Below are 15,821 nucleotides of genomic sequence, written 5' to 3'. Positions count from 1 at the left end.
AAAAAAAAAAAAAAAAAAAAAAATCAAAAATTAAAAATAAAAAAAGACCCTGAAACAAAAACAAGTCCAGTAAATAGATACATATTTGCAATAAGGCATTTAATTAAATACTAAAAGAAAAAAGAAGGCTACTCAATTTGCTTGATATGTGGTCTCAAAGACAACAATGAAAGGAACCACTGACAAAACTGAAGAGTCCCTAAGAAAGCCTAAGCAAAATCGTTAGCAGTATGTTCCATCTCCAGCTGCTGGACTTCCCCCTTGACTTTTAAAAGCATTACAGAACTATTAAACTTACTCCTCTTTGATATTTCCCCATTTCTACTAAGAATAACATTTTTCTCTCAGTCTCAAAATGTTGAAGTCACCTTGACTTCTCTACTTGCTTACCTTCTCATATCCAATTGAGTCATAAAGTGTTGTCAATTATTTCATCACAATTGCATGAAGAGTGTCACAGAATTATAGAGCTGGGAGAAACTTACAGGTCAACCATCCTAATTTCCTAATTTTATAGATGAAAAAATTGCAGTCCACAGAGGTCACAGGATATCCTAATTTCCTAATTTTACAGATGAAGAAATGGCAGTCCACAGAGGTAACAGGATTTACTTGATCATTGTCATAGAACTATTTATTAAGTGGTAGAGTTAGGGCCCAATTCCCAGAGGTCTTACCATGACACCAGAGCTTTTTCTCTCAGTTTGGCACTTTTCTCTTCTCACTTTTCTCTCTCAACTGTAAAGTTTCATCATCCATTACTAACTATTCCATTCTTCCAGTTTCTACTTGCTTAGAAGCTTCCTACACATATGTCACCATTCAAAAATCTAAAATTATTCCTTAAAAACAACTGAATTGGCTAATTTCCTCTGTTTAGCTTTCCATACACAAGGCTGTCCTCACTAACTACACATACCATGTCACGCCCACAAGTGACTCCACGCTTGTCCTCACTCTGCTCTCTCACCCTATTACATCCTTCTCCTCCTTTAAGGTGCAATGCAAGTATTACCTTCTTCAAGAAGTCTGTTCTTCTAACACTTCCTCTTGATCCCTCCCTTCATTAACTCCTTTTGCATTTACTACCTATCAATGGAGGCTTGCTACTCAGCCACCCCAGGGTTTACATATCTGTACGGGACAATTTAATAATATATTGAATGTAATTAATCACTAATTCCTCCGGGGTTGGGAATGGTAGCGGGACTTCTTTCATAGCAAACAGCAACTAACAAAGGATTAGGTGTGTAGTAACTGCTCAATATATATATTTAACTGATTGAGGGGTAGAGTATGAAAATATAATTCAGGAATTCCTTATCTTTAAGGTTTCTGCCTAAAGTCTGAAAGTGACTTACCTTTGCCCAACAAGAGAAACAACATTATAAGGCTAGACATAAATTTCTTTATAGGCTTTTAAATTTTATTTTTTCAATTATTAAATTAATAAATGCTCAATGTGGCAAATATAAAGAGCTATGAAATATAAATGTCAAAAAAATGCACATAACCCTACCATTAAGAAGTAATTATTTCATTATAGTCTTCTTTTTTAGCCAGTTTTTCTTTATTCTTAAATCCACTGAATATCCCAGTGCTGTGCTGCAACTATTCTCACCAAGGCCACTAAGAACCCTGCTTGCTCAATTCAGTGTACATTTTTCGGTCCTTCCCTTTCATTACCTCGGAGCAGCACATCACACTTGGAACCTAATTCCCCTTGGCTTTGTTAACACCATACCCTTACATCTCTGGCCAAACTTTCTGAGCAGCATTTAGAAGCTAGCTTGCTTTCTCCACATACTCCTTCAATGTTTGGTATTCTCAGAGTCCATCCAGCCCTAGCCATCTTTCTTTTCACTATCTAACCTCATTGAATCACTTCAACTATTCCCAGAGCTTAGACTTAAGACTGCCACTTACATAATGATGACTTCTGCATCTTAATTTCCAGCTTAGATCCCTTTTGTGAACTTGGCCTTTTTAATTTTTTCGAGACAGGATCTCACTGTCACCCACGATGTAGTATAGTAGCACAACCACAGCTCACTGCAGCCTCGACCTCCTAGGCTCAACTGATCCTCCTGCCTCAGCCTCCCAAGTAGTGAGGAGTACAAGCACATGCCACCCTGTGTGGCTAATTTATTGTTTTTAGAGATGGGGTCTTGCTATGTTGCCCAGGGTGATCTCAAACTCCTAGGCTCAAGCCATTCTCCCACCTTGACCTCCCAAAGTGCTGGGATTATAGGCATGAGCCACCGCTTGGCAACTTGACCTTTATATTCCATTTTTTCCTGAACATTTCTTACCCACATTTCTCATAGGAACCTCAAACCCTTGACCATGCCCAGAATAAGCTATTCGCCACAAGAATTTCCTTTCTCAATGAATATACTACTGACCATGTATCCGTGAAAGCCAAAAATCTGGGATTCAACCTTAGTGCCTTCCTTACCTTCGTATCTAATTAACAATTCCTGTCAATTCAATCTTCTAATCATCTTCCAAATTTGTCTTTTCCTCTCCAACTGAGCATGATTCCCACTATCATACCACCACTTCCCAGTGTATTCAGGACCAATCTAATTCACTCCTCCCTGAAAACTCCAGAGCCAATTCATTTGCTGGACTATAGTCTAGCCCTCTTCCAATCCATTTTTTCATATGGCTACCGGAGTATTTTAAGAAATATATCTAATTCTTTAAAACTTTTAAATGATTTGCCATTTATCTTACATTAATGACCAAATTCCTTTACAGGAGTTCATAACCTAGTCCCTTGCTTATCTCTCCAGTCACACATAAGGGAGTTCTCCCCTTGTTCTAGACACACTGGCCAGATTCTTCATTCCTCTAAGGCTTTAGAGTACATTATAATATCAATTAAGGCAAGTTCTCCATCATTCCATTTTTGTTTTTGCTTTTCCAAATTCATCTTAGCTATTCCAAACTGAATGTATTCTATATGGATGTATTCTTAATTTTGTGTGTATGTATACACACACATATAGCATAAATATATACATACAGTATACACACAGGCACACACATTTTTTTCTCAACAGTATGTTCTTCCAGGTAAGTTTTAGAATTACGTTTCCAATTTACGTCTACCACTTATTCTCAAAATAACAAAAAATTTTAAGACTGACCACAGCAAAACATATGCTAATTTTGTTATAACTTATATTTTTACAGTGCTTAGTCTTCCCATCCAAGACCATGTTGAGTCTCTTAATTTACCTTAGCCTTTGGTTATTTCCCTTGAAAAAATTTCATACTTCTTCAGATAGATTCTATAGACTTCTGGTTATGAGTATTTCCAACTTTTTTTGGGGGGGCATGGGGACATTGCTATGGTAATTGTTATTCCATTTTATGACTGAATAATATGCTGATTATCTGGTCACCTTCCTGAACTTTCATTAGTGTAAAAATTTCTGAGTTAGTGGTCTCTTGGATATTCTGAATACACAATATTTTCTATAAATTATAACTTTGTCTCCTCTTTTTCAATATCCATACCTGATTTCATTTTCTTATCTAACTGCTCCAACTAAGGCTTCCAAATTAAGTTTAAAAAATAATGGACATCTTGTCCTGTTCCCAATTTTACTGTTAAACAGGGTATTGACTATAGGTTTACAATAAACATCGTCCTTCACGTTAAGAATGTATCATTCTGGCTGGGCATGACGGGTCAAGCCTGTAATCCCAGCACTTTAGAAGGCCAAGGTGGGCAGATCACCTGAAGTCAGGAGTTTGAGACCAGCCTAGCCAATGTGGTGAAACCCCGTCTCTACTAAAAACACAAAAAATCAGCTGTGCGTGGTGACACATGCCTGTAATACCAGTTACTAAGGAGGCTGAGGCAGGAGAATCACTTGAACTCAGGAGGCGGAGGTTGCAGTGAGCCAAGATCACACCATTGCACTCCAGCCTGGGTGACAAGAGTGAAACTCCATCTCAAAAAAAAAAAGAATGTATCATTCTATTCTTAAAGAAGTTTGTGGGTATTATGTGTGTGTGTGTGGTGACTGAGTATAAAATGGGTATGGAAGGGAGGCATATGGAGAGATTTGTGAAAGGATACAAAATTACAGCTACATAGGAGGAATAAGTCAGGAATATGCTACAGCTAGATAGGAGGAATGACTATAGTAAGATGAGTATAGTTAAGGATAATGTGTTACATGGTTTCAAATAGCTAAAAGGAGGATATTGAGGGTTCCTAACACAAAGAAATGATAAATGTTTCAGATGATGGATATGCTAATTATGATGATCTGATCACTACACATTATAAGTACAGCACTATGTACCCTACAAATATGTACAATTATTTGTCAATTTAAAAAATAAAAAAATTAAGAAGATATGGGCATAAAATGTCACTAAATGTGACTGTAGTGCCTGTCACATATACTTTCTTATTTGATCAAATGATATAAATATAGTAATAGATCATGAATTATTATAGTGGTGCAATAGTTAAGAGCACTATCTCTGGAGACAGACTGCATGGGTGACTTAAACCCTTCTATTCCTTATTTGTAAGCTTGAAACGTTATTAGACATGCCAGGTTTTCGTAAAGATTAAGTAGTATGTAAGAAGTGCAGCCAGGTATGTTGGCTCATGCCTGTAATTCAAACACTTTCAAAGGCTGAGGCAGGACTTCTTATGCCCAGGAGTTTGACACCAGCCTGGGTAATATAGTGAGACCCTATATCTACAAAAAGTAAAAACGCAAATGCCTGTAGTCCTAGCTACTCTGGGGTGGGGTTAGGGGGACCTCAGGTGGGAGGATTACTTGAGTCTGGGAGGTCAAGGCTGAAGTGAACTGTGAACCTGCCCCTGAACTCCAGGCTGGGTGACAGAGCGAGATCCTGTCTCAACAAAATAAAAAACAAAAAGTAAAACAAAAATAAACTAAAAAAGTGCAGAGAACAGTGCCTGGTGCATAAGCATTACAACAGAATTTGCTATTACCATTTTTAAAACATTGCTGCATTCCTGGGCTAAACTCTACTTAATCATTGTGTATTATCTTTTAACATACGATAAGATATAATTTACTCATAACTTATTTATAGTAATGATATATCAATACAATTGTATCTTTTTCTTTAACTATTAGAATAGTATTAGGTTTAGTTATTGTATTTCAAGAACTACGTTTGTTTAAATTACAATAGTATGACGAAAATATCTCTGATGGAACTAATGTTAGGTATGGATACTTGGGCTAAGTTAGCATCATAAAATGACATGAGTGGCATTCTTTGCTTTTCATTGCTCTGGAGCAGAATATATAGCATGATCATAATCTGTTTCTTAAAATTTTTCAAGAACTCAAAGAAAATCATGACTGCTTTGGAGATTGCTCTTTGAAGGTTTTTTTTTTTTTCAATTTATTTCCCAGTAACTGGTCTACTAAAATCTTCTTAGTTATATGGTTATTTTTGGTGAGTTATTTCTTTCATCTAGATTTCTTAATTTGTAGCATTCAAGTACACAGTATTCTTAATACACAGTATTCTTAATACCTTCTATCATTATGCCCTCTTTTTATTTACAACATACATTTTCTCACTAATTTTCTGACTTGTCTAGGATTTGCTTACTACACTGACATACTTCTAGAACTAGTTGAAAACATTCTACTGTGTTTTATGTTTTCTTTTATCTGATATACTTGATTTCTTCTGCTTTCCCTGCTTTTTTTTCCTATCATTCAGCATCTGTCTGACTGTCTGTCACTCTATTTTTCTGTTGAGACGGGGTCTCATTCTGTCACCCAGGCTGGAGTATAATGGAATGAACATGGCTCACGGCAGCCTCAAACTCCCAGGCCCGAGTGATCCTTCCACCTCAGCCTCCCAAGTACCTGGGACTACAGGCACATGCTACCATACCCAGCTAACGAAAAAAATTTTGCTATATGGCCCAGACTGGTCTCAAACTGCTGCGCTCAAGTAATCCTCCTGTCTTGGACTCCCAAAGTGCTAAGACTACAGGAATGAGACACCATGCCCAGCTTCCTTTAGCTTTTATGAGAAATTATTTTCCTGCTAAATTTCTAAAATTGACTGTTTAGACTCTGTCCTCAAATTTCCATATGCTGTAATCTGATACAAAAAGGTGGTGTATTAACAGATCAATCCTAATTTCACAATAAGAGATATAATCAGACATCTATGTATCCTGATGTATTACACAGGAAGTATATAACATCACCTATCAAGCATTCTTGCCACTTGACAGAAATTCAAGGTTGAGAGAAACATATTAAAGACAAAAAAAGGATACATTCAGCAAAATCCAGAAGGTAGAAAATTTCTTAAGACAAATAAATTATAAGGAAAACAAAATGAGGGTAAATCTGTAAATTAAAACAAACTGAAGGCTCAGCATGGTAGCTCACACCTGTAATCCCAGCACTTTGGGAGGCCGAGGTGGGCGGGATCACCTGAGGTCAGGAGTTTGAGACCAGCCTAATCAACATGGTGAAACCTCATCTCTATTAAAACTACAAAAAAATAGCTAGGCATGGTAGTGCATGCCTGTAATCCCAGCTACTCAGGAGGCTGAGGCAGGAGAATTGTTTGAACCCAGGAGGTGGAAGTTGCAGTGAGCCAAGATTGCATCACTGCACTCCAGCCTAGGCAACAGAGTGAGACTTTGTCTTAAAAAAACAAAAACAAACAAACAAAAAAACTTAAGAGACATATCATTCAAATGTAAAGTGTGGCTCTTCCTTAGATTCTAATGCAAAATTAAATTAACCACAGGGTGCCGTGGCTCACGCCTGTAATCCCAGCACTTTGGGTGGCCAAGGCTGTGGATCACTTGAGCCCAGCAGTTCCAGACCAGCCTGGGCAACACCGTGAGGCCAGTCTCTACAAAACATAAAAAAAAAAATTAGCCAGGCATGGTGGTGCATACCTGTAGTCCCAGCTACTCAGGAGGCCGAGGGAGGAAGACTGCCTGAGCCTGAAGTTTGAGGTTGCAGTGAACTACAATCACTGCACTCCACTGTGGGTGATAAGAGTTTGAAACCTTGTCTCAAAAAACAAAAACAAAAACCAATCCCAAAACAAAACAAAAAGTAACCATAAAAAAATTATGAGACAGTGACAGAAACTTGAATACTGACTCAATATTTTATAATATTAAGAAATTATTAATTATTATGTTTCAGTATGATAGTAGCATTATGGCAATACCTTTTCAAAAAATTATCTTTCAGGTACGTATATTAAAATATGTAAAGATAAAATGAAATGACTTCTGGGATTTGTTTTATAATAATTCATGGGTATGCGGGGTGGTTATGAATGAAACAAAATGCTAATAATTGAAGCTAAGCTATGAGAACATGGGAGTTCAAAAAATTATCCTCTCTACTTGTGTAAACATTGAAACTTTATAAAGTAAAAAAGTTTTTTACGTTTATGGCTGTTACATAAATCAATACAGAGTAATTATAATTAGAGAAAGGGAGAAAAAGTAACTTAAGACAGCTAAAGCTTATCATAGTAGAATAAGTGCAGTCTACGTTTATTCGTTGTTGTTGTTTTTTGTATTTTTTCACAACCCAGTATAGACAGATTTTTTTTTTTTTAAGAGAAGGGGGTCTCACCATGTTGCCCCAGCTGTATATAAACTCCTGAGCTCAAGCGACCCTCCTGCCTCCGTCTCTCAAGTAGAGAGGATTGCAGGTATGTGCCACTGTGCTTGACTTAAATTTAATAAATCAAAAATAGTACTGTAAGCATATTACTTTGATTTATGAAATCACCTCTCAGAGGAAAGAGGTAAAAGAATTAAAAGCGGCTGCCACTGGGGAATAGGCCTAGTGGTTAAGGAAATAGTGGGGTAGAAGATGGTGGTTTTTCATTATAAGCTTTTCATAGTATTTGATTTTTTAAAACTCTTTACATTTATTATTTATTAAGTTTTTGTTTTGTTTTGTTTTTGAGACAGAGTCCCACTCTGTCCCCCAAGCTGGAGTACAGTGGCACAATCTCTGCTCACTGCAACCTCTGCCTCCCAGGTTCAAGTGACTCTCCTGCCTCAGCCTCCCGAGTAGTTGGGACTACAGGTACATGCCACCAAGCCCAGCTAGTTTTTTGTATTTTTAGTAGAGACGGGGTTTCGCTGTGTTGGCCAGGCTGATCTCGATCTCCTGAACCGGTGATCTGCCCGCCTCAGCCTCCCAAAGTGCTGTGATTACAGGCGTGAGTCACCGCACCTGGCTACATTAAAGATTTTTAAAACTAACTAAAAAATTAACTTTGCCCAAAAAATTGGTCCTATTTAGTCTATTTAGCAGATACGCCTTGAATTTTACTTCAACTAGAATTAATATTGCTAATTCTTATTTCTTTTTATTTGTTTTCTCCTCAAAATACTTTTGTTGTATTTTTATTTTCAGCCTGCTTCATTTTAAAGGTATATCTCTTGGGACATAATTAGACATGAGAGTCATTTCTATAGTTTGATTCAGTTATTATTCTCTACATTGCAATTACTTTCCCATAGAGCCTCCTTAGTTGTTTTGTCTTTTAAAAAATTCTGTTCAGGGCCGGGCATGGTGGCTCACGCCTGTAATCCCAACACTTTGGGAGGCTGAGGCAGGCAGATCATGAGGTCAGGAGATCGAGACCATCCTGGCTAACACAGTGAAACCCCATCTCTACTAAAAATGCAAAAAATTAGCCAGGCATGGTGGCGGGCACCTGTAGTCCCAGCTACTCAGGAGGCTGAGGCAGGAGAACGGCGTGAACCTGGGAGGGGGGGTGTTGCAGTGAGCCCAGACTACGCCACTGCACTCCAGCCTGGGTGACAGTGCAAGACTCTATCTCAAAAAAAAAAAAAAAAAAAAAATTACGTTCATTCATCATTAGTTAGGGAGAGATCTAGCAACAGATAAAAGAGGCAGTGTTTGCAATTTTCTCTCACTGTCCACTTGTTTATTAACAACTTCTCCCTCTCAGATTTGAAAGTTCTGAGAAATTTTAGTTCTGAGAGTTCTGACTGGAAGGGAAGTTTATAAAGTCCCTATTGTGGTTGCAAGCAGCTACTTCGTCCACTAAGGGTCTGCTGGATAGAAGTGGTGATTGCTTTCTATCCAACTGAGTCAGATGTAATCTGCAATTTTTAGTTCAAGTAGAGAAGATGACAGATAAGACCATGCCATCACTAGGGCTTTTTCTTATATATTTAGAAACCTTCTGATATAATTTACCATCCAAATGCCTCTCCTAACTGCTATATTATGTATTGAGAATTTTAGTGTGAACAAATATAAGTAGTAAAAACCTGATAGGACCAAAGAACCAGCTGTGAAACTCTGGCTGGCTCAGATTATACCTTTGCAATTTAGTGGTAGTATTATTTTTTTTGTTATTCTGGTGCTTCCCAGAACATAATATGTATACCATGGAAAACTGTTGGTGGAAAAAGAATAAATGTTGTATTTTAATAGTTGTATAGTTATTTAATTAATTTATTTGAGACAGGTCTAGCTCTGTTGCCCAGGCTGGAGTGCAGTGGTGCGAGTGGCACCATCTCAGCTCACTGCACCGTGCTCTGCCTCCCAGGCTCAAGAAATCCTCCTACCTCCTGCCTCCCAAGTTATTGGGATTACAGGTGCATGTCACCACGCCTGGCTAATTTTTGTATATTTTTTGGGTACAGATGGGGTTTTGCCATGTTGTCCAGGCTGGTCTCAAACTCCTCGGCTCAAGTGATCCACCCACTTCAGCCTCCCAAAATGCTGGGATTATAGGTGTGAGCCACCACACCTGGCCTGTATATTTATTTTTAAACGTATTCTAAACAATACAGATTTTCCATTTGCAGAACTAATATATAATTTCCTTTTGAAGAAAATGAGAATTCAAAAGTAAGTAAAATTTTTTTCTGTTTCCTAAGGGGCCTTCTGCAGTGCTCTGGTTCAGGAGTAGAATACATGTAGCCTAGGAATATGATAAAGATAATATTAATTGCCTCCAGACTAGTGAATTTGTTCTTCCTTCATGTTTCTCATGTGCTGTTGTGAAGGTTAGTTTTAGATTTCATTGGTGTTTAAGATAAAGTTGGGAGGGGGCATTTAGGCGGAGTAACCATGGTCTCTCTTCACTGCATCCAGGTGCTAAACTCATCTCTTTCTGAGATTTTGACCAGGAAAAGTCTAAATGTCTTCCGATAATAAATAATAAGTATTATGTATAAGGAACTATTGAGCACTGCTATAAGCAGTATAGTAAAGTGGTTAAGAGAGATGGCTCTAAAGGCAGACTTGCACATTCAAATCCCAGTCCAGTAACAACCTGGACCTTGGGAAAATCAATCTCTCAATCTCCCAATGCCTTAGTTTCCTTATCTATAAAATGGGGATTCTGGCCGGGCGTGGTGGCTCACTCCTGTAACCCCAGCACTTTGTGGGGCTGAGACAGGTGAATCACCTGAGGCCAGGAGTTCAAGACCAGCCTGGCCAACATGGTGAAACCCCATCTCTAGAAATATACAAAAATTAGCTCAGCATAATGGCAGGTGCCTGTAATCCCAGCTACTCGGGAGACTGAGGCAGGAGAATCCCCTGAAGCTGGGAGGCGGAGGTTGCAGTGAGCCGAGATCATGCCACTGCACTCCAGCCTGGGCGATGTGAGACTCCATCTCTAAATAAATAAATAAATAAAAGAAAATGGGGATTCTATAAAATTGGGATAGTAATGAAATCTATTTTATAGGTGTGTTAAATGAGTTAATACCATAGCACTTCCATAATAACAACTGCTAACTGCTACTGAGTATTTTAAATGTGTCTAGCACCATGAGAAACGCTTTATACATATCATCACACAATATATATTTCACATAGTGAAAAGACAGTTTTTCATATGTCCAAAGTACAAATGAAGCTGATTTTAAACATAAGAAATGGTCCAATTATTTTCTGTAAATGAAACTTACTTTTGCTTTAAAACTGTTCTGAGAGCATCTTTCTGTCCCACTGTATACTGAGAAATGAAGATGTCATTTGCTGCAAAATCAAGACACAAAAATATATATTAAATTCCTGAATATTTGTTAAATTTTAATAAGCTACTAAAAAAATCTTTTTTAACTAAAAGAATGTTTAGGAACTCAGCCATAGCACTCCACAATTGAAAAGGACAAGGAACAAATTAAGTGATTAAGTAATAATATAATCCTCGTAATTCCAAACCCACAGCCAACATCATACTGAATGGGCAAAAGTTGAACACATTCCCCCTAAGAACTAGAACAAGACAAGGATGCCCACTCTCACCACTCTTTTCAGCATAGTAGTGGAAGTCTCAGCCAGAGCAATCAGACAGAGAAAGAAATAAAAGGCATCCAAAAAGTAAAAGAGGAAGTCCAATTATCTCTGTTCACTGATGACATGGTCCTATACCGAGAAAACCCTAAAGATTCCTCCAAAATGCCCCTAGATCTGATAAATGACTTACGTAAAGTTTCAGGATACAAAATCAATGTACAAAAATCAGTAGCGTTTCTATACACTAATAATGTTCAAGCTGAGAATCAAATCAAGAACTCAATGCCATTTACAATAGTGGCACACAAAACATAAAATTCCTAGGAATACATTTAATCAAGAAGGTGAAAGATCTCTACAAGGGGAACTACAAAACACTGATGAAAAAAAATCACAGATGACACAAACAAGTGGAAAACATTCCATGCTCATGAATTGGAAAAATCAATATCATTAAAGTGACCATACTGCCCAAAGACATCTACAGATTCAATGTAATTCCTATCGAATTACCAACATCATTTTTCAAAGAATTAGAAAAAACTATTTTAAAATTCATATGGGGTCAGACACGGTGGCCCTGTATTTCCAGCACTTTAGGAGGCTGAGATAGGCAAATCACTTGACGTCAGGAGTTTCAGACCAGCCTGGTCAACATGGTGAAACCCTGTCTCTACAAAAAAAAAAAAAAAAAAAAAAAAAAAATTAGCTGGGTGTGGTGGCGTGCACCTGTAATCCCAGCTACTCAGGAGGCTAAGGCAGAAGAATTGCTTGAATCTGGGAGCCGGAGGTTGCAGTGAGCCGAGATCACGCCACTGCACTCCAGCCTGGACAACAGAGGGAGACTCTGTCTCAAAAAAAAAAAAATTATAAACATACGTAATACTAAACCTATGCAATAGATTGGTAATAACAAGATAACCTTCACCATTGCAAACCTTATTCTGGATTTTACAGATTCTAGGAATAGCTTAATTTGGGAAGAAAAACTAATTTAAAATGAAAATAATAAAAACTGTAAGACTATGTAATAAATGCTTAAAAATAAATTCTACCCTTAAGAAGAAAATTCTGACACATGCTAAAACATGGATGAACCTTGAAAACATTATGCTAAGTGAAATAAGCCAGTCACAAAAGGTCAAATACTATATGATTCTACTTATATAAGGTACCTAGGGTAGTCAAATTCATAGAGACAAAAAGTAGGATGCCCAGGGCTGAGGGGACAAAAAATGAGCAGTTAGTGTTTAATGGGTAGAGTCGGGAGAGATGACAAAGCTCTGGATATGAAAGGTGATGATGACTGTACAACAATGTGAATGTACTTACCGTCACAGAACTGTACATTTTAAAATAGCTAAAGTGGTAAACTTTATGTTAAGTATATTTTATAACAATAAAAAAATCAATATTATTCTTTTACCTTTTTGGTTGTTGTTCTCTTCTATTTTATCCAAAGGCAACACTTGCACTGCAACGTCTTTAGAAAAATCCTTTGGGATATGAAAGGAAGAAATAGGATAAATAAACTTCGGATTTATTATTTATCAAGAACCATTTACTAGCTATGCGACTACTGTGTTCTGGGAGGGCAGGACTGTGTATTTCATATACTTCATTTCCATCACCACGCAATGCTGATATACCTTAAAGCTACTCAAAGATTTGTTGAATGGGTGAGTAACACACTATCAGACAAGCAAATGAATGAGTAAATGAAGCAGCAAGCGAATGTAGCACTGAGATTCAGACTCAAACCAGTATACCAATTCTAGCAGAGCAAGTCATTTAACATCTCAGTTGCTTCAGTGAAACGTAAAAATCTGACTCACTGTGAGTCAAATGGAGTAGATAAGGATGGCACAATATCATGAAGATCACAGATTTATCCTCAATTATACAATAACAGTGTATCCATACATTTGAAAAGTTTAGATATCATTAAATAAGGCCTGCTTAAAAGAAAAAAAAAAAGACAAAACAACACCAACAAAAAACCACTCCAAAATCTAGGCATTTACATAGGGACCAAGTACAGCACAAAATTATACAAAATGTATAAACTGTGAGCTTTTGACAAAATTGTCATATAGTTTTAATTGAATTATTAGTTTACCTGCTTCAATTTTCAAAATAGTATATTGTGAAACTCTCATTATACAGACTTATTAAACTGACAATACATAGGTCAACACTATGATTAGCTATCAAAGTCTAATTAGATCTCATAACCAAAACATTATATTTATCAAATACATTTGGCATTATAAAGATGATAATTTCATGTTATTCTTAAAGAACCTCTCTTCTAAAAAAAACCAAAACACCTCACATGTGTTAGAATGACATGCAAGCACACCTCATGTTAAAGAAAATTGTACTGTTAGTTGTTCCTTTTCTTTTACCTAAAAATATGTTAAGTCTCTGGGCTTAACACCTTTTCCCTGAATAGTAAGAGAGCTTCTTTTCAGTTATCAAATCTCTTTCAGCGGCCATTATTTTAATAATGGGTATTTTTGATACTAGGGAAGGCCTTTTGTTTAATGTCTCAAACACCATTCAAAGTCACAATTGTAGTATATAAAACATTGGTTTGGTAAGTGATATTTAAATAAAAACAAGGCATGTTGCTAATCAAACATAATTTAAGAATACATTATTTGACAACACTGAAAATTTTAATGTGAGCATAATTAAGAATCCTTTTGCTTACACTTTCTGACACCATGGGATTTTCTTTTAGAGGCTGGTGACAATTTCTAGCAGAAGTTAAGTCTGATGAACCTAACAAAACAAAGGAATAGATTTTAGTGATTTTAAAATCAGATCCTTAGCTTTAGAAACTGTATAGGCATGATTCAAGACCTATAAACTCCATATAATGCAGACGTTGGAAGGCCAATTTGCGTGCAAAGAAAGTTAAGAAAATGTATTTAAACATATCTGAATGAAGGCTTTTACAGTTGATATTTGGGAAAATAAGGTTCGGCACTGACAATAAAGTGAGATAAGCATGAAATATTTTAAAATATAACCATACACTATTGGATGTGGACAATCTATGGGTAGAAATACGTATACGATGTAAAGGTCTAATTTAACAGCAGGACTATTTGAGTGTCACCGCTGTATCCCCTAAAAAGCAGCATTATAAAAGCATTTTGCTGTTTTTGCTCACATATTCATTAACTTGATCCTCACAATTAGCAGCGAAGTGGGTAAAGCATATGTTATCCTTATTTTCACTGAGGTTTAGACAGATTAAGTGAATTGGAATATAGAAGCCATCAACTGGCAGAAGTCCTGTTTTTCCCACTATTAACAGAAAGTAGTGCATTAGGTAAAAAGTACTACTTTGGGGGAAAACTATAAAAAACACTAGCGGGGAAAATAAAGCACATTATACAAGTTAAGTGTATCCACCATAGATATAAACAAAAACAATATGCAAAAGTCAATGCCAAAAAAAAAAAAAAAAAAAAAAAAGCACAACAGGAGACGTTAAAGTTTCATTCATTAGATCTATTCAAACATTTTATAGGCTTCCTGGCCATTTTCCCGGGAAACAGGGTCAGTTTTCAAACATCTGTACAAACTAGACTTATATCTTACGTCTGGGAATTTAAACAAATAAGGACTAAAGATTTACTAAACTAAAACTGGTTGAAAAATTACATGGAATCACATACCACATGATGTTCCATTCAAGCTAGTCCCCGTTCCAACAGGAAGACGTTTATTTGCAGACAATGCCGGAGGAACACAGGGCAACTCATCTTTCAGCAAAACCAAATGATCTCCATGATTTTGAGAAACTACCTCACGAAGTCTCTTCGCTGGCATCTTAATCCTTTTTTTCTTCTCCAAGCTGACCTCAGAGCCTTTCATATTGTTGTTCACAAAACAAGTCCCACACTTATGGACGGAAAAACTTTCTCTGTGTCCTTAAGACTTCAGAACAACATTTTCACCTCTTTGCAATGAACTGTTCTCAAAATGTCGAAATAGAACATCCACAAAGCTGAAAATTTAAATTTTGGTATTGAATCCAGGATTAGAGATGACTATAAAGTCCTATTTACCCATTAATCCCACTTAGTCTATTAATACACCACGCCAAAATGTGAAAGTGGGGATGCCAAGAGAATGGCCACAGGAGCAACAATAACCATTAACAGTGCACTCCCCAATCCCAGAGCTGGTAGGGCAAAACCAAACAGATGTAGAGGAGGGCTTAAAATTTGTTAAGAGGCAGTCAAGTAGATAAAACCGAAATGCTATTTTTAAAATAATGACCCACATAAGAAGCGTAATAGCTTTCTTCAGCCACAGAGTCTTACACACCCCTCCAGATGCAATCGTCGGAAACATAAATTCATCCCTACGTGTCTCCAGGACGCCAGAGACCCGTGCAGTCACGGATATAATCCGACAACAACTTCAGTTGCCCGCAGGTCAACACCCACTTCCCTTCAAACCCGCCCTTGAGACACAACACGCATG

The 15,821-nt window shown here is 37.0% G+C and overlaps 1 protein-coding gene across 7 annotated transcripts in view; it reads right to left on the bottom strand.

Annotated features, from left to right (window-relative positions):
- KIAA0586 (KIAA0586 ortholog) overlaps positions 1–15,800 on the bottom strand; it is a 123,136-nt gene extending 107,336 nt beyond the window's left edge. For 4 of the 7 annotated variants that reach the window (XM_025392612.1, XM_025392613.1, XM_025392614.1 and 1 more), the window contains exons 1-4: positions 15,008–15,800; positions 14,032–14,102; positions 12,742–12,811; positions 10,985–11,054 (exon numbers count right to left, since the gene is read on the bottom strand). In XM_025392612.1, the coding sequence (XP_025248397.1) occupies positions 10,985–11,054; positions 12,742–12,811; positions 14,032–14,102; positions 15,008–15,206 (410 nt within the window). In that variant the 5' untranslated portion in view covers positions 15,207–15,800. Of the gene's footprint in view, positions 1–298; positions 399–10,984; positions 11,055–12,741; positions 12,812–14,031; positions 14,103–15,007 lie in introns of those variants that run through there. The other 3 variants (XM_025392616.1, XM_025392611.1, XM_025392617.1) reach the window with 3 other exon arrangements.
- Positions 15,801–15,821: the final 21 nt, after the last annotated feature.

Source organism: Theropithecus gelada, chromosome 7b, assembly GCF_003255815.1.
Source record: "Theropithecus gelada isolate Dixy chromosome 7b, Tgel_1.0, whole genome shotgun sequence".
Lineage (NCBI taxonomy): Eukaryota > Metazoa > Chordata > Mammalia > Primates > Cercopithecidae > Theropithecus > Theropithecus gelada.
Note: the sequence above shows the minus strand (reverse complement) of the source record. Positions and strands in the feature narration are given on the sequence as shown.